Source organism: Lepidochelys kempii, chromosome 7 (genome assembly GCF_965140265.1).
Source record: "Lepidochelys kempii isolate rLepKem1 chromosome 7, rLepKem1.hap2, whole genome shotgun sequence".
NCBI lineage: Eukaryota > Metazoa > Chordata > Testudines > Cheloniidae > Lepidochelys > Lepidochelys kempii.
Genome location: NC_133262.1, coordinates 24791969 through 24811734, shown reverse-complemented (window position 1 = coordinate 24811734; position 19766 = coordinate 24791969). Strand labels below are relative to the sequence as shown.

General features: G+C 40.8%; 1 protein-coding gene across 5 annotated transcripts in view; it reads left to right on the top strand.

Moving 5' to 3' along the window:
- The window catches only part of FLNB (filamin B), a 113038-nt gene that overhangs the window by 72115 nt on the left and 21157 nt on the right, over positions 1–19766 (top strand). Inside the window, exons 21-35 of one of the 5 annotated variants that reach the window (XM_073351441.1) lie at positions 174–771; positions 1017–1190; positions 1576–1738; positions 2213–2373; positions 5357–5524; positions 7080–7142; positions 8021–8144; positions 8700–8856; positions 11055–11244; positions 13235–13482; positions 15292–15366; positions 16087–16189; positions 17203–17343; positions 18286–18414; positions 19062–19235. In XM_073351441.1, the coding sequence (XP_073207542.1) occupies positions 174–771; positions 1017–1190; positions 1576–1738; positions 2213–2373; positions 5357–5524; positions 7080–7142; positions 8021–8144; positions 8700–8856; positions 11055–11244; positions 13235–13482; positions 15292–15366; positions 16087–16189; positions 17203–17343; positions 18286–18414; positions 19062–19235 (2668 nt within the window). Of the gene's footprint in view, positions 1–173; positions 772–1016; positions 1191–1575; positions 1739–2212; positions 2374–5356; positions 5525–7079; positions 7173–8020; positions 8145–8699; positions 8857–11054; positions 11245–13234; positions 13483–15291; positions 15367–16086; positions 16190–17202; positions 17344–18285; positions 18415–19061; positions 19236–19766 lie in introns of all 5 variants that reach the window. The other 4 variants (XM_073351440.1, XM_073351443.1, XM_073351442.1 and 1 more) reach the window with 4 other exon arrangements.

The following is a 19766-nucleotide window of genomic DNA, read 5'->3' as shown; positions in this document are numbered from 1 at the left end:
TCCTTGCTGTAATGTGTCTATGTAACTGGAGTTTTTTGCAGACTTTAACAAGACTTACCAAATGAATTAGTCTGAAATTCTTTTTGGAACTGCTTTATTTTACTTTGCCAGGCAACTGCCAGGTGAGAATTTGTGTAAATGTAATGGCCTCTAACGGAATATTTTTATCCTAGGTAAAAGCCCATGGTCCAGGCCTTCAAGGAGGTCTTGTTGGAAGACCAGCAGAATTTACAATAGATACCAAAGGAGCAGGAACTGGAGGTTTAGGTTTGACAGTAGAGGGCCCATGTGAAGCTAAAATTGAATGCTCAGACAATGGTGATGGGACATGCTCAGTCTCTTACCTGCCTACTAAACCTGGAGAGTACTATGTAAATATTCTGTTTGAAGAGGTTCACATTCCTGGTTCTCCATTTAAAGCAGATATTGAAATGCCATTTGATGTATCTAAAGTGATTGCTACAGGCCCAGGTCTTGAACATGGTAAAGTGGGTGAAGCAGGATTGCTCAATGTTGACTGTTCAGAAGCTGGACCTGGGGAACTGGGTGTAGAAGCTGTATCAGATTCTGGCTCTAAAGCTGAAGTCAAAGTTCACAATAACAAAGATGGAACTTATGCAGTTACATATATGCCACTCTCTGCTGGAATGTATACACTTATGTTGAAATATGGAGGAGAGCAAGTGCCAAAATTTCCTGCCCATGTCAAAGTAGATCCAGCTGTGGACACAAGCAAAATTCAAGTGTTTGGACCAGGAATAGAAGGGAAAGGTAAGCAGACTTAAGCATATAAGTTGCTTCTGCCTGTTCAAGCACAGAATATTTTAAGGAGCGGAAAGGCTATAGTTGATATGTCTACGTACAGTATTACAACTAGTGATTTTTGCAAGAGAATATCTTTGACACCTTTATCAGTCATTCATAGTTGTCATAAATGTCTAAGAATCGAGGATTTTTCATAGACTAAAATATTAGGCCCATCTAAATAGAATGGCTTCTCAAATTGTGTTCTGCAGATGTCTTCCGTGAAGCTACAACAGATTTCACTGTAAATGCCCAGCCCTTAACAAAGACTGGAGGAGACCATATCCAAGCACAAATCACAAATCCCTCAGGAGCTTCCACAGACTGCCTCATCAAAGACAATGCTGATGGAACATATGCAGTAGAGTTTACACCATTTGAAAAAGGTAATCTGTTGTCTGACTACCCTGTGTGGGAAGGGGAAGACTAACTAAAAAATATCCTGTTAATGGGCTTATCAGTACTAATGCTAGTATTTAAATGTTAGCATCCAGGTACAAGATTCTTTGACTGAAGAGCAATTTCTGTAGGAGATAAATAGTATAGAGTTATATGTACTATATGTTCATCTTTCTAAGTATAGCTTCAGCAGAACAGGCTATTTTAAAGAACCTAGAATTAAAGGGTAATTCTGAGGCCATGCTAAACACCATTTTTGAGTAGATGAGGAGCACTGCCTGTTGTAGTCAGTCTCCAGTATCTTGAATGAATGGCTCCTTGAAGGTGGTGGTTAATCATTGAACCTAAAGATGATGGGTTTTCACTTAACAGGTCCACACACAGTTGAAGTGACTTATGATGATGTACCTGTTCCAAACAGTCCTTTTAAAGTGGATGTCACTGAAGGCTGCCATCCATCACGTGTAAAAGCCCAAGGAGCTGGACTGAAGGAAGCATTCACCAATAAACCAAATGAATTTACTGTTGTCACAAGGTAACCAAGTCACATGATCAGTGGAAGACAACATAACAAGTAATTTCAGGACAACTTGACATTGGATGCTAAATCCAATAATACTACAAGGGCTGAACTTCAGTAATCTAATGTCTTGAGTCACAGGTTGTTACTTCCATCAAATTCAGTCTACCTTTGGTAATGTTACTCCAGAAAGTAGCTATCACAAACCTGTTTTGGTGGTCTTGTATCAAATCCCTTGTGCAACTAAAGTTCACACCCAATCCATACCTGGCATTTCAAAACATTTTCACAGACTGTTCCTGAACTGTTTGATTCACAACTGAAATGTAGCCACCTCTGGGGTAAAATGCAGCAAAGCTACACTCTATCCATGCTAGCATTACTACACACTCTGAAATGCAAGTGGGACATCAGATGTTTGCTGTACATTATTCACAAAAATGAAAGCATACTAATGGGCTGCGTTTTTTTGGGGGGGGTTTTGCGTAGAGGGGCAGGAATTGGTGGACTTGGAATAACTGTTGAAGGACCTTCTGAATCAAAGATAAGCTGTAAAGATAACAAAGATGGCAGCTGCAGTGCTGAATATATCCCTTATGCTACAGGAGATTATGATGTCAACATCACATATGGGGGAGAACACGTACCTGGTAAGAATTCTTCCATTAGAAGATGCCCTAAAACTAATAATGGGTTGAAAGTAAGATTGTAAAATCAGTTTTAGCATCCAAGTAGAAAGTCTTCAGATATTAATGTTGTGTATTGTAGCTAAATAGTGGCTGAGGTGATGCTAAGAATGCAGTCATCCTGGTTTAGAGATTTGTAGAGCTTCCTCAGAAAGAGCTGGCAGACAATCTTGCAGTTCCCTACTTGTAGACGCTCTGCTGCTTGAGCTAATATTTGGGAGCATTGGGCAGGCTTTTGAAATTACTCAGGATTTTTAGAAATAAACTCAGTTTAAACATCAACTTGCAAAATAGCTGAAGCCAGACCACTCTTAACCTTGGCTGCTATTGCAAGCTAGTATGAAGCGATGGATAGGTGCCCAATACAAACAAAATGTAAAGCCCTTTTTGTATTCACCCTGGGTACTTCTGAGAATTTGAGAATGGTTTTCAGTCTTCTCTGATATAAGATGTAGCAATCCATCTTGGTGCATAGTCTGCTCTTGCATCATGAGGTGGTATTAGCATCTTATCTAAATCTAGCCCAATGGAATATTGGGACATGACATAAACTAAGTAGACTAGTGTGGGAACTTGCTTTCTAAAAGTGCAGTCTGCCAGTTTAGGAAACAAATTGCACAATGATGTTTGACAGGGCCAGACTAAGACAGCCCTTCCAGGGTGTGAACATTAAAACCATGGCTTGCAGTAAAATGATGCAATGATAATGTGGTCTTCTGGGATTATATCATGCACTGCAAACTTTTGTCACTTGAAAAAGCATTTTAGTGCTATCATTTCCATGAAAACGAACAGGAGCCTGTTTATCTCAAAGGTGCACTGGCTCTCCAGCTGACACAGTGTAGTAACACATGAACGGTGTTCCAAGTGTTTGGCAGCAACTAACTTGCATTTTAGCTAAGGTGGTTTTGCAGTGTACCAAGGATTAAATGTCTTAATTTCTGCTGAAATAGTTCTGAACATTTAGCCTTGACTTCTGTGTGTGGAACAATGTGCATTTTCTAGGACTTCATGGAACTGACTCTACCCCCACCAATCGCATTTATCAATGTACTGTAACTTGGTAAATTGCCAAGGAACTGGATGCTTGCATGCGTCTTCATTTTGGCTTCTGCCTTGTCCTCTGCCCGTACTCTGTTCCTTCCTCATTGTGACAAGCAAATGGTTCACAGCTAAACATCCAGCTTACAGGAGCAGGATGCCGGCAGGTCACTTTCAACAGTGAAACTTGTGTTTTTTAGCTAGCACTCTGGGTCCAGCCAGTTATGGCAGATAGCCCAGATATTTCCAGTTGCTGTCTGCAGGCCCTTCAAATGTTTCTTTGGCTCTTTATCCCCCCTCCTTTTTTTTTAAAGCAACAAGACTTTATTTCCTGCAGTTAAATCTACATAGTGTAGCCTTCTCTCTTGATTTACTGCTTAATACATCTCTGCTTTTGGAACACTCTACTTCTGCACAGCTTGATAGCATTTTGCTAACACATGGTCAAACTTGTGAAAACACAGCATGGAAATTCAAAGGGAATACTGACATGTAATTTAACTTATTCTATCTGGATACTGCATGTTTTATACTGCACAATAGGCATAGAAGTGTAATAGCCTACAGAATTGGATCTGTGTGAAGCCCTTAATTTATGAGCAAATAAACAATTAAGCTGTCACTTTCAGCTGCCATAAATGAGCAGGATACTAGCAGGGTAAAATGAACAGTGATACTAATTTTCTTGCCCCATACAGAAAGCTAGGTAAGTAACTAGAACTATCCACCTAGTAGCAGAGTCTCAGTGGATGGGCACAACAATTAGGCTTGATAGCTGGCTCTCACGGAAGTACAAAAGACTCAATGAGTGTGGCAATTAACTTCACTAGGCTTTTAAAAGTGCCCCTCCCCTTAAAGATTGAGGAATAGTAAGGTAACACCAGGAAGCCTGTACTGTACCTGTGGTATGAAAAATCGAGCATATAGTTTTCAGCATTACTAAGAACACACGAAATGAGAAGGCTAAAACTTTCCTGTGGCTGTAACTTGAAGCTTTAGTGACTTCAAGTGCTTATTTATTCCTGTCCATAACACCATACTTTTGGACAGGTTGCTATCTGGTTGGAGGTGGGAGCCACTAATGTAAAACATATTGAATGCTGCAAAAGCACAAAGCCAATGTCCTAAATCTTAAATTAGGCTATTCACTGCTGTGGCTGGCAATGTTGGAAGACTCACTGCCTCTAGTGGGGAGTAGATAACTTGCTTCAAACATTTTCTTACTGATGCAGACCTTGAAAGAAATCAAGGTACAAAAGTGAACTGGCTTCCATTGACACTAACATGTTGCTAAGTTAGCCTCTCAAATATTAGACTTCTAATTCTCTTGAGGTGTTAAGCATCCTTAGCTTATACTAACTTTCTCAAGTGGCAACTGTACCCAATGGCCTTAGAAACAACCTCTCAATTATAGAACCTTGAAACCTGACTTAATCACCTTTTTAAGAGACTTTTTTTGGAGCACTTGACCTAAATACTTTGCTTGATCAAAAGTGACCAGAACTTCAAAATGCTCCACCCCAAATCTGATTATCCTCCAATTCAGAACTGGTTTCAAAGATAGTTCCCTTAGCATAGTCACAAATGCATAGAAATGTAGGGAAGGTGAAAGGTCTATTCCAGCCCCTGTGCTTAGGCAGGACCACATAAACCTAGACAATCATGGACAGATTTGTCCAGTCTGTCATTAACCTCTAATGATGGGAATTCCACAACAGCCCTTGGAAGCCTTTGTCAAACTGAAGTGCATATTGCTTTTTATTTTCAGGTGTAGCAAAAAACTCTACCCTTAATATTAGAAGGAAATACTGTAGGATACAGGGGGTGCAAAAGATGGTGGCAGGAGGCTACAGTGAGCTTGCATTTACTACTTAAACTGCCAATTTTCTACACTTCTATTTTACAGGCAGTCCATTTAAAGTTCCTGTGAAAGATGTTGTTGACCCAAGCAAGGTAAAGGTTGCAGGTCCAGGTCTAGGAACAGCAGTTCGAGCCAAAATCCCACAGTCCTTTACTGTGGACACCAGTAAGGCTGGAATAGCACCTCTTGAAGTTATGGTGGCAGGACCCAGAGGTAAGGACCTTAGAATTATCCTACTTTGATATGCCTACTTTTGTAGCTTGCAGGCAGTGCTGAATTAAAGAATTGTGGGGTCTTGTTCATTATGGGGGGGGGAGGGAGGGAGATGGGACGGTGCCTGCACTCAAATTTGGCCTGCCTGCTGTTAGAGGGAGTGTCAGACCAAACCTGAACAGTGCTGTGACCTGCTCTAGCTCTGTTCCAGCTGCTGCTAGCCCTATGCAGCATAAATGGGAGCTAGTCAGCAAAGCACTTCTACCCCATGTATACTACACCAGCCTCATTTATCCTGACAGCACTGCTGGGATGTGCATGGGGGCGCAGACATCCTGCTTGCCCAGGGCCTTCCTAGTTACTTGCCAATGCCCCAACTGACCATTCCTATCACCCACCCTGCTTTCGTGTGGCACAGGCCAAATTTGAGTGAGCAGCATTGCTGCACCTCAGTGCTGCACAGATTTGGCCTGCCACAACACCACTCGCCCAAATCTGGAGGGAGCTTGAGATGGGGGGTGCTGTGAAAGTGCAGAGTACATGCTAGTTAATCTGGCCCTATGAGTAATGACTAGCCCCATTGACAGACTAGTTCCATAAATACTAGAATTGTGCTCTCCTGGGTACTTTTAGCAGTACATTAGCTTTAAATAGATCTTCAGTCTTAAACTTTGGAAGAAACTGAGGGGCTACAATGAACAGGGGCTTCCTCTTGGAAGAGTTGACATTTCAAGAGGTAAATAAGAAGGGGGTGAGATTCAGACCTATTTAAAAAAAAAAAAAAAAAAAAAGCAGTGCATCAATCTTCCCTGCCTTTGAGGGGTGAGACATGCATCTTTGTTCCCATAAAGCCCCAACCTAAGTTGTACTGCACATTAGCTTCATGAACAATCAAATCGGTGAAGTGAGAGGCAAAGATACTAATCAGTCCCCTGATCTATGTAACATTAGGACTGTGTTTTCTTGTTGCCTTTACTAGACAAATCCAGTCTGCCAAATAAGTCCACAGACAGAACACACATGCCACTTCAATATAAAATAAAAGATATAAAAGTTCTGTCTTGAACTATGCAATCTCAAGTACCAGTAGCTAAATCTATGGGGTGGTAGTTCATTTCTCCCCCACCCTGTAGGATTACTCCTCTTTGGTCAAAAAAAAAAAAAAAAACACAAGCATGCTGGGTATACCAAACTCCCCTTTTTAAAATGGAAGGTGGCTCTTTCAGTAGGAAGCTTCCTGAGAAGTCGGCAGAGTACATTTTTGAAGGCCTGCACAACTTGACTAGGTACAGCTATGACCCACATGTTAGTAATAGTGTCTGCTTTTCAGTAACTCATAGCGCTTAAGTCAAATGTATCCATATACAGGATTCATGGTGCGAAGACAGGCAACAAACTAAGTGCTAGAAGAATTTGACTGGGGGGGATATTTTGTTTGACCTCTGGCCTGATCTCTGCTGACCACACAAGCCTCTAATCTCATCTTTCATAAGGAAAGATGAGCCATAATTCTGTAAACATGAGTGCCCTTCAAATAACCATTATCTAATTCTAGCTGATGAAACGGATTCCCAGTCATGGCGCAGTCCACTGAAAGCGATTTCAGAGTTCTTTAAAGGTGACCCAAAGGGGAAAGCTAATAAGACAGGTTTGCATTTTTCACTAACTGCTGACCGCATATGTGCACCAATCCATCTGCCAAGAGCAAAAATCAGTTGTAAATATAACTTGCTTCATAGGCTTTGCATGGCAACTAAACTTCTCTAATAGCTGCTGAATTACTAAATTTACATTAAAGCATTACTGCAGTTATAAATATAGCTTGTCTTGAAATGTGTGATTTGAACTGATTAACTGCATGCTAAGAAATTTGCTGTAACTGCAGTAGAAATCTTAAGATTTCCTGTAGCTTAAAAAAAAGCTGCTTCAGACCACCTGGTTTCCTTAAACATTCAGTTTTACTGTAACTGATCTCTGTTGGGCAGTAAAACTTTTTCCAGATATGCTGAGGGAGCATGAGACTAAAATCACTGTCTTGTACTAACATGCTTTAGAGCTGAAGTCTGCTTGCACTGTATTGCAGTGATCGTGTGTAATCTTATCAATGACTGACAGTTGAGACAGCTATCACCTTTCCCTTTTTGTAAAGCTCTTCAGATACACTTGAGTAATGTGGTCTAATTGCCCTTAGCCTGCCTTTCAAGACCATTCCGGCTTTCTCCAATAGTGTGCTATTGCCAGTGTAGTCAGCAAAAAGCCTAAAGGGCGAGTGGTGATGGATGCTGCTTATCTCTGATCTATGGCTCATAAACATAAGTGGAAACTATCTCGTAATACCTGCACAGTGCACTCATTCTCAGAGGCTTATATGTGAGATCTAGTGTAAGGCTTTAAATCAACAGCACTTGAAGCGACAAAACTGCTAATGCAATTCTGCTGTTCGAATAGGATGGGTTTGACTAGTGCTGTTGAACAAATAGCCTGTTTCTGTTTTAGGAATGGTGGAGCCTGTTAATGTAGTCAACAATGGAGATGGGACTCACACAGTAACATACACACCTACGCAGGAGGGCCCATGTGCAATCTCTGTCAAATATGGAGATGAAGAGATTCCTCGCAGGTAAACTAACAAAGCCTCCATTTTTCCAGAACAAGCTACCTACCTAAATAGCACTTCACCTCAGAGTCCATGTTCTGAATAGTCACAGCCTTTGTAACTTTGACTGCTTTCAATGCCTGTTTCCTCCTAAGTCAGTGTAGTTAAAAAGGGGGTTTTCTGGATGTTGATCCCAAGAGCCAGTCTGCATTTTTAAACTTTAGTGTTGGACTTGAGAAGTGATATCTACTTCCCAGACTATAACACAATGTTCTGAGGTGGCCTCTGGTTAATCTTGTATAGTTGGATTCCTCTTGTCTCCTAGTACTTGGGAGAAATGGAAAGGAAGATTATGCAGTGGCATGTGCATGCCAAGATAAAAGTGAACCCTTAGACTACAGCATCTCCATTTAATGCTTACCTTCAAATAGTATCTAGATTAGTCTTGGTTCCCAATTCAGGAAAGTATATTGGTTAGTGGGATTTAAGCACATGCTTAAGTGTTGTCCTGAATAGTGATAGTACCTACTATAAAGCCTGACAAATGACTTAACGCCACATTTGTTCCCCTGTAACAAGTCCTTTCAAGGTAAAAGTGCTTCCTACATATGATGCCAGTAAAGTGACTGCAAGTGGACCAGGTCTCAGCTCATATGGAGTTCCAGCCAGTTTACCTGTGGCGTTTGCTGTTGATGCTAAAGATGCAGGAGAGGGGCTTCTGTCCATACAGATAACGGTAAATTGTTTTTTTTATTTGTCCAAACACACTGTTCCTGAGTGGGAGTAGGTTTAAAATCTATTCAAATCTTATCAGTTGCCACACCCTGAAATACCTGGAGTCTTTGAAGGGTGTGCTCTGGCTAAAACACAAACTCAAATTCAGATATTGCTTGGGAAGATATACTTCAGGGTGTTAATCCCTAAACGTCAAACAACTGAAACGTAAGGCTGGTCAAGCATTAAATGACTAGCTGTGTTGTAGTCCAAACGTCTAGATTTTCTGATCTTTCTCCAAAGATCAAACATGCTGATGCTGAAAAGGGGGGGGAAATCAAGCTTCCTGTTGGAGACTATAATTTTTAAATTTTAAAAGTTAATACCTTCCTACTTATCTGATCCAGCAAGGCCACAGTCTTGTACTTCTGCTGTTGTAGGTATGTTGGAGGATAAACTAATCAAATGATCCTCTCTCCAGGCTGCTAAATTTACAAGCTCTTTAAACTGATACAACTGGATCTTGTTATTGCTATAAATACTTTGTTCCCCCAAATACCTGATAAGGTAGGGGAGGGGTTGTGGCAAGACTACTGTGGCTTGGGCAAAATTGCCCCTTGTGCAGTGAGCTAGTAAAGCTTACTGATCCAGACTCAAGTTAATAGTTTTAGAAGCAGGGTAGTTTTTCTCCCTTTTGCATTCTCTATCCCTATCCTCCATTTCATGGCCTTTGCAGGATTTAGGTATCCAGAAGTCATATTACGTAATGAAGTTGCTTGGTTTGCAATTCTGCTTTTAACAGTATCAGTAACATGTAGTAAATACATAACTTCCCGATTTGCAGTAACCTGCCAGATAAAATTCTCTAGCCTATGCAATGTCAGCAACACTTAATGGTTAGTCTTGTAGAAGGTGGTTGTGTACTCAGTTACTCTTCTCATAAACCTCCTTTGAACACTCTCCAATATGACTTTTGGGTGTTCTACTTCCATTTGCTCCACCGATACAGCCTAAAGGAGCAAGGCATAACTCCTTGTACCTATAAGATGTCAGAGTGCATTAAAATATGAACCATTTAGCTCACAAACTTAGATGAGATCTGCAACTTTAGTATGAAGGGGTCCAGGTGGACTTTTTTGGAAGCTCACTTCATGCTTTGTAGCTGTTTGGAACTGTTACAGAACAGCTTTGTTAGAAGCAATCTTGTGCAGTGTTGACCTTGGTATTAGATGTGAAACTTAAGCATGCCTCAGCTTCAATACTATTCTGACCAGCAAGTCCAAGCAGCTCCTCGGTTCTTGTAACGCTTTTTGAATATCCATTGTAGTAATGGCAGTTGGACTAGACTAATATAAACTTTTCGGTTTTCCCCATGCCCAGCTCAAAAACATTACAAGACCAGTCTCTTCAGATGAAAGCTTAAGTAGGCTCAATGCTTTTGCCTGACATTGCTAATCTTTCAGTAGGCAACTGGTAGCAAAACTTGTGTAACACAAAGTATGTGTAAATTTATTTGAACCCTGCCCATCTTCAGACCTACAGAAATGGATATTGAGAAGTCAGACTAAATTAACCATTGTCTAGACAGATGCTGGAAATGAGATGCTTCCTGAAGTATCTGGTTGAATTACATTGCAATTTGCATTAATATATCCTTGTATCTTGTAACCATAAGGTGATATGCTGAGTGTATAAGCATTTTGAAAATAAGATGTTGCAGAACTGGTTTTCACAACATTTGAATTGACTCCCCTTTTTTTGTATGTAGGGGGTAATGTGTGTTAGGATTATTATGGTATGCTGAAAAATCTGGAAAGGACCTGAAGGGGTGTATTGGAAATTGCTTTGGGTGGGGCTGGATTAGGAGTTGGAGTGCTGGATGCTACTAACAGGTGTTGGCAAATACTTATCTGCAAATAAAGACAAAGTTGTGCAGTGTAGCTTCTGATACCTGTTTAATTTTTCCACTTAAAATGGCATGTTTTAGTGCTAGTCCTTTGATCTGTATAATCAGTTTAGGTAATGAACTCTTCCAGAGTTTAAGAACATGCGGTCATATTTCTAAATGTAGCTGACAAGATTCACTATCCTGTTAGATGTGTGATCAGGCCACAAATTTTACAAGACTAAACACTTCTATCCATCTTCCAAAGAGAACCTTATGTTAAATGTGTAACTAGTGAGAGGACACTTTCTTAATATTTCACTTGTGCCCCTCAGGACCAAGAAGGCAAACCAAAGAGAGCTGATGTTCATGACAACAAGGATGGCACTTATGCAGTAACATATGTCCCAGACAAGACGGGCCGTTATATGATTGGTGTTAAATATGGTGGGGATGACATCCCATCTTCCCCTTACCGAATCCGTGCATCGCCAGCAGGGGATGCAAGCAAGTGTTTGGCCACAGGTACGTGGCCAGTCTGTGTTCTGAAATACTTGGTGTATTCCTACCCTTTTTTTCACATGAGTATTTCTAGCTAAGCTACAAAAGGCTTTTTCTGTGACCTTGCCTGAAAAGACTGCAAAAGTAAAAATGAAGTAACTGCCTTCATAGTGGGTGCAGTTACCTGCAGGTCCCAAAATAGCTTCTCATAGAACAGCATTCTAACAGAATTGACTTCCCTAAGATCATCTTTTGGGGATGATTCCTTTTTGTGGGTTAGGAAGAAACTCTTGCCGGGGTAAGCCAGATATCAACTGCAGCCCTTCTTTGACTGTAGAAAAGTCAGACAGTTGAAGTTTGACACTTGCATTGGCATAGATGAGTCTCACTGAACTTAAACATCTATGCAGGGTAAGAAGGTGTGATTAAAACCTCACTTCTGCACATGGTGAGTTAGCATGCAAGTTCTAGCAGAGCCAAATGTACAGAAACCAGCTTCAGTCGAAGTGAGAAGACAACTTGTACTACTAGGTAACAGCTGTGACCCCCGCCCCTCCACGTATTACAGTAACACCCAAAGCTGCTCATGTTAGGTCCTGGACAGAGATGTAGTCCTTTCCCTCAATTCAATCTGTAGAACTGAATGTAATGATTGGAGGCATCCAAACATCCAGTTTATAGGACTTAAATTCCTGTAGTGAACATGCACAGCAGAGCTCTACTCCAGGTTTTGATGACAGTTACAGGAAAAGCATAGAATCTTGAACTTGGATGTTGGCTGGTAAGTAAAAACTAACTTCATCTCTGAATTTAATGTAAATCTAACCTACATCTACACACCCATAAGGACTTTTAGATAATAGTTTCACTTAAACTGGCACTAACTGAAAGTTTTTTTTATGAAGTTTAACTGTCACTTTCTAAAGTTAGTATTTTTGACAGTTGAGATGTTTTCAAGCTTCTAAAATAACTATAGATTCCAATCACAAATAAAGAAATAGCACCGCAGTGATCTTAAATCAACATTAGGGAGAGAACATTTGGCTTAATGTCCTCATACTACTTTCTGATCCAGTGAATTATTCAGCATTGTTGAGAGCAGCACTAACTGCTGAAGCCTTGAATTGAAAGTTTCTCAAGTTCCTTGTCCGCTTAAATCACTTTCCTTAAAATAAACTATTCCTTATCTGTGGCATCCATAGAAACACTCAAATGCTGCTGATCTATATTAAATGACCAAAGCTGTGACCATTTTGGTACTTAAATGTGAACAAATTGCTTTCTTCAGTGATGAATGCCATTGTTTTCATTCCAAAGCAGATGTCCTAAATGTACTGTAAATCTTACACTTGATTTTTAAGTCTGATGAGAAATATGATGTCTTGTGCTTGATTGCTATGTATTCATGGGGGTTTCTCAAACAGATGCAACTAATACAGAAAGGGTTTCAATATACCTTTTTAAGAGCCCCTTCTTGGCAGAGTCAGAAGGGGAAACATGGTCAATTGTCATGGCTAGAATATCTTGCCTTAGCCCATACCAAGGAACTGAATCTTATTTCGCTCAGGGCATCTAGTTAAGTGACTAGGTTAGGTAGTACAAAGAGCCAAAGTGCCAGTTGGTTCCATATGTGAAGCAGTCTCCTGATAAAGGATTAAGTGATAGGTTGCTTTCTTAAATGTAAGTGTCCATCAGCTTTCTCCCTCAGAAGCTTTATTTTATTTTATCCTCGCCCAGCCTACTTGACTGAGCTGCGGAAGAATAAGATTAAAAACTGGCTCTTGCCGCTGAAATTCCTGAAACACATGAATATGTAAGCAAAAAACATTTGTACCAGAACCACAGCTTGTACCACACCATAAACCTGGTCCTGTGACCATGTTACTGTTTCTCATATAGCCTTAATGTCTTCACAGGCGGCATGTCTGTTTAGTTATGATTAAAGCCAATCATCCTCTCGGGGAAAAAAATGACTGGTAAAACTTAACAATCTGTAACCAAAACTGCTTTCTAGGTCCTGGAATTGCATCCACTGTGAAGACTGGTGAGGAAGTTGGGTTTGTAGTCGATGCTAAATCTGCAGGAAAAGGTAAAGTGACATGCACAGTCCTGACTCCAGATGGGACAGAAGCTGAGGCAGATGTTGTTGAAAATGAGGATGGGACTTATGACATCTTCTACACTGCTGCTAAACCAGGAACTTATGTGATTTATGTCCGCTTTGGTGGAGTGGATATTCCAAACAGCCCCTTCACTGTAATGGTAAGGTTTGTTTGTTTTTTTATAACTTCCCTCTGTCATACTTCAGATTTTATTTGGTAGTTCTCTAATAGTCTGGCAGAAAAATTTGGACACATTACTTGTGCATATACAAATATTGCCATTTTGCAGTACAATTGGGTGCATGATACCATGGTGATGGACATGGTACAAGAATGGTCTTTTGGACAAAGATTTTATCTTCACTTCCAGAGCTTTCATCTCTACTTCAGATGTTAAGAATTCAAATCAGTGGCCATAGCCTCTAGTTTAAAAGTCCCCATTACCGTAGCTGTGCACTTAGCTACATGTGCATCATGTCTGACTTGTCAGTAATTTGTAACTTCATCCCAAATCCTAAAGATCCTTTTAAATAACCTGGAGTAGAACATGCTGTGCTTACTCTTCCAAACACACTTTTTGCAGAACTGCCTGCTAAATGACTTCTCTAATCTGAAGTCACTCTTTTATGGCAACTACCCATTTATACATGAGCATGCTATGCCTTATTTTGCCTGTTATGTAAGGAGGTCTCGGACACATTTGAGACAGGCCTTGTTGTAATTACCCAAAGGAGCCCTTGGCAGTAGATAGCTTAAACAACAAATCCTGAGTACAAAGCTTGGCTTGAAAAAACAGCTCTGCACACAGCATGATCTTACGTCTGCTTAACCAATCTAAAGACAAGGTGAAGTGAAGGAGGCTCTTTACTACACTAAAGTATCAGAGGGGCAGCTGTGTTAGTCTGTAGCTACAAAAATGGAGTCCGGTGGCACCTTAAAGACTAACAGATGTATTTGGGCATAAGCTTTCATGGTAAAAAAACCCACTTCTTCAGATGCCTAACTATGCTATTTGAGTGCCTAAATACTGGTGGTGTGGTGTTCCTATACTGTAGATCAGAACATGACTCAACACTACTTCCCAGTATTATGAAAAAAAAGTCTTGTTACAGCAACGTATGTTGTCAGACTCCCCTCATCACTAAACAACTCCGTGGTGTTGGGCTGAAAGGCTTAGAAAACTCCATCAATAGTGATTGTACCTATAGCCAGCCATTTTTAACCCAGTTGCATCCCTGTGTGTCTTGACTTCACAGCATGATTTATTGGTGTTGCCCTTTGACTTATAGTAGCTAACTCTCGGCAGATAGTTACTGTAGCCCCAGAAGACACTTCCTTGAAGTGACTCCCTTCACAGCCATGCAAAAATTGCACCAGAAGCATCTCTTGAGGTCAATGAGCCTGTTCCAATGGCAGTCAGTTTGCTACTTCCTAATGTACTGATGCATTTGAGTCTGATGTGGGGGTTTTGGTGTTCTCAATACAAAAGAGCAATGGCTGTTTCTCTAAATAGACCTTTGTTTCAGTGTAAATTCCCAGTGTGTTGCTTCACTTAAGGGCTCTGCAATGAAGTAAACGGGCAAAGCAAGAGCAGTGGCATAACGGCAACTGAAGTGTTGTGGCCTAATGTCACACTCTGGATTTCTGTTGCTTCAAGTAGGAATGACTTGAGTCTGCCAGTCATCCAGTCTGCATATGTGGGAAGGGAGACTGCTCTGGAAAAGAACCAGATTGGGTGTCCTGAATATGCATCAGGAGAATCCATTAACTAAGCACTATCATTAGTCAAGGATGCTCAGTCAGTTCCTGCAGTTGAATGTGTCCTGGTGAAGTGCCACTAGAGAACTGGGAGGAAATTTTTAGGGTGGGAAATGCCTATAAAGTGAAACCCCTAAGTGTTATGTACTCTCTAAAAGTATTAATTCCTCCACACTTGATATCCAATTAACCTGCGTTTGCCACTAACCAGGCTATGGATGCAGACGAAGTTGCAGTCATGTCGCAGGAGCCAGTAAGCGCATGTCCCCCTGGATTCCATCCCTGGGTACACAATTTTTTACTCTTCCTTCACATTCTATTTCAGAAATGACAGCCTGCTGCTTGGGACTGCTTGGTCTTTCTGGTCATTTGTTCACCGCTTTCCAGCTGATCAAATGTATTTTGGGATTCAGACTTCATGTGCAGATCTGTTTTCTTTGCTGCTTAAAGGGACTCTCCAAACTCTCAAACATGAAGAGGAACAGTGTCCATTTATTGCTCCTATTTCTGTAACTTAACAAATTCAACCTTGCAGTGTAACTTTAAGCAAACAGTGTTGTCTAAAACTGCATTGTGAAACTTGAATTTCTTCAGGCAAAAATTTGCTGCTGCTTACACTGCAATCATTCTACCATTCTAAAAAAAACCCTTTGTTTCAGGCCTTGAGCAACTAAAACTCAGATGGAGCCATTTTGCGTCTTGTGTGTGCTAAATTTTCTTTTTCTTCACTGGCGTTCAATTTTTATCTTAAGTGTGCTGAAAATCTTATTTTTGACTATTTGGCAGTTGGGTCAATATTAAGCTAAGGGGCATCAAGGGATGTTTAACTGGGCAGCTGTCTAGTTGGGCAAAATTTTGCAGTTGATCTCCACAGTACTTAGTGCAAACTTTGTGGACTGCACCAAACTGCACACAGATCAAATTCTCCTCTTTGTACTCTAAGCAAACGCCAGCTGTTCTGTACTTGCTCTGTCCCCATAAAATGACAGCGCTTTGTTTCCTTTAGGTCACAGAAGAACCTTATGTTCCTGTTGGTGACATGAATGGTGTGGGATTTAAGCCCTTTGATCTTGTTATTCCTTGGGCTGTAAGAAAGGGAGAAATAACAGGTAACCACTTCATAGTATGACAAGCTGCACGGAGCTGCCTTGCTTTTGACAGCACACTTTAGCATTTAACACTAAATGTGGTATGGAAAACGGCATTGACTATCTTGACGTATTAAGTACTATGTAACTTAAGAGTTTTTTACTTGCATACAGGAGGCATAAGCAACACAATAAAATATGCACATGTGAAATGTGTTAAATTCCAAAAGGCAACTCCTGGCACTGCCACCAATCCCCTTAGTCCTAAATGGAGACATTACCTATCCCATTCAGGGGCTCTGGATGCTTCTTTCTGGAGCACCTGTATATTGCTCCTGAAACTATAATGCAATTTATCAAGTGAACTCCTCCAGCATAGATGCTGCAGATTATCCTAGTCCATAGCTGCTGACTCTTCTTCCAGACCTTGTGTACAGCCTCGGTAGCTGACATCCTATTAGCTGCTAGAAGTGACACCAAGCCACATCCTCAAACCCATAATTTAAGGGGGCTGCCACAAACTAGAAGATTTTCTACTGGGATGGTGGCTAAAGTAATATGAAGTGCCCCATCTCACTGTTCCCCACCCCAAATGCACTGTAAGCCAGGTATCTGCATTTATTAGAATTGAGTTTTCTTCAAGAACATGACCACTTGTCCTTCAGCTCAGTATTTAGCTGCTGCCCAAGTGGGTTCCTTTACAGTGCTCATAATCACTTTTAAAGGATTGGGGGGAACCCCTTACAGAAGTGAGGTAACCAATCAATGATCATACATCCTACTAACCTTTCATTTTGCCAATATAATCTTGTGCTACATTGCCAGGCTGTTCACCATATGTCTGCTATACACATACAATATAGAAGCAAGAGTAGAAATATTTGGGATTCTCATTAGTCTATTTGTACTTGTGGACAAGTAACTTAACCATCTGAAATGCTGGGGTTTAAAAATGTCTGACCATTCAAAGGAGTGTGGGTGGGGGAGAGAACACATCCACTATTCCAGTTTAACTCTTAAACTGCCTTCTGTAGGCGAAGTTCATATGCCCTCAGGGAAAACTGCTACACCCGATATTGTGGATAACAAAGATGGTACGGTAACGGTTGGCTATTCTCCTACTGAGGTTGGGCTGCATGAAATGCACATAAAATACATTGGAAACCATATTCCAGGTGAGTGTCCAGCTGAGCCTTTTTTGCATTGGGACACACATTGTCAGTGTAAAACTGGGGATGTTCTGTTTGCTCCCAAATACCTTTGGCAATTTAGTTGTAACTGGCAGGTTGCATAACTCAGATTAAGAGGTATTCTCAGATACTAAGGTTAGAAGAGACCACTATAGTCATCTCGTCCAACCTCCTGCACAATGCAGGCCACAGAATCTCACCCACCCACTCCTGCAAAAAACCTCTCACCTATGTCTGAGCTATTGAAGTCCTCAAATCGTGGCTTAAAGACTTCAAGGTGCAGAGAATCCTTCAGCAAGTGACGCATGCCCCATACTACAGAGGAAGGCAAAAAACCTCCAGGGCCTCTTCCAATCTGCCCTGGAGGAAAATTCCTTCCCGACCCCAAATATGGCGATCAGCTAAACCCTGAGTGTATGGGCAAGATTCACCAGCCAGATACCTAGGAAAGAATTCTCATTCACTTCACGATTGGAGTAGAAATTCCCTGAAAAGCATTTACTATTGAAATGGCTTTGCTCGTTTCAATAGACAAGGAAATGAGAGTGAAAGCAAGTGGAGGCAAGGGAGCTTCCAGTGCAGTTCAGCAGCACAAGACTGACTTAATGGATTTGTTTTTTGGGAACTAGATGTTGTGGCATTTGTGACTTGCTAACAAGTCTCCCATCGTGGCCCAGAATGAGCTGAGCAATATGTTTAAGGAGCTGGGAAGACTGGCATGTTTGTTGCAATTCCTTCATTTTTAGAAGAATCTCAGATATTTATGTAATGGTGAAAGGAAGGTTCCAAGGAATTATGTATGCCAAACGTAACACTAGAAAGGCTAAGATCTTGTAAACCATTGAATAAACATCCAATGCTTCTAACCCCCAATGTGATTTTTGTACATATTTTCATTGTCTGGTTTAACTCTTAAATCCTCCATAGAGAGCCCACTACAGTTCTATGTAAACTATCCAAACAGTGGAAATGTGTCTGCCTATGGACCTGGTCTCATTTATGGTATAGCAAACAAACCAGCGACTTTTACCATTGTTACAGAAGATGCTGGAGAGGGTGAGTTCTTCTAAGAGGGATGGTAAATATTGTTTTAACCAAACTTTAATTCTATACAAACAAGCCTAAAGCAATTTCAAACCTCAGATGTAATCTGGAGGTGTAGTTGAACTTAAGAAATAAACTAATAGTGATCTAACTTACTGGAAATAACCTTTGAATAACCTTTTTCTTTACTTTTCCCTTATAAAATCCCAGCTAACAAGTTAAAGTTAAATGCTGACATGAGTGGACTGTCAGACTCCTTTTTCTGAATTTTAACTTGCGCCCACACAGCAGAGTAAAAACTAACATTTCCTGTACACAGTAGTATTTCAGACTGTTTCCTGGAATAATAAACTTGGCTTAATTGTGGGGGGGCGCAGGGGAATTCATTAGTCAGTAAATTGACTCTGAAAAGTCTGTGTTCCATGAATCAAATGTTGTAGATTGAATCCTGCTCTGTCAAGGCCGCCTTGGCACACTTCTAGCTGCCTGAAGCAAATGGCTTTCCTGCTTAAAATTTTTTCTGACAGGATAAAACTGAACAGTAAACATCAAACTTGAATACTAAGCGATAAATCTATTAGTAACGGGTGCCTTCCTTACAGCTACCTTGCCTCTTTAAATTTTATTTAAGTTACTCAGAACACTACTTTCTATAACAGGTGGACTGGACTTGGCTATTGAAGGACCTTCAAAAGCAGAAATTAGCTGCATTGATAACAAAGATGGCACTTGCACAGTCACGTACTTGCCAACCCTACCTGGAGATTACAGCATACTAGTGAAGTACAATGACAAACACATCCCAGGCAGCCCCTTCACTGCCAGGATCACAGGTGTGAAGAAGACTGTGTTTTGACCCAATAATTAACTGTTCTAATCAACAGATGGTCAGATTCCAGAGTGCAAGCTGCCCAACTGCCTCTTCGGTGTATAACTGTAAAATTGGGAAGTTACTTTCTGGCCTGCAGTCTGGGTGAGGCAGCCAACTTTGTTGAGTCAGTGAAGTCTACACATTAGCCTTGTGAATTAACCTGTAAGGCTTGTAACTTAATCTCCTACATTACTAAATATAGCAAAACTGCCATTCTTGTGCTAGCTAAACTGCTGTAATGGTAAGTGCATGGGATGAGAGGAGGGCCTGGAGGTCATCCATCTAGCCTCATACTGGCTCAGAATGCCTTTGGATGAGGTCTGCAGCTGTTCTAAGTGGAAACAGAGCTCTGTGTTTCCAGACACAGCAAGCTTGTGACACTGACCAGCCCACTTAAGAGTTACCAAGCTGGACTGAAAGAATAATGCTGAAGTGTCTTCCTAACATGATCTTGTTCCATATTTATCCTTTCATGGGATAGAATTCCAGATCT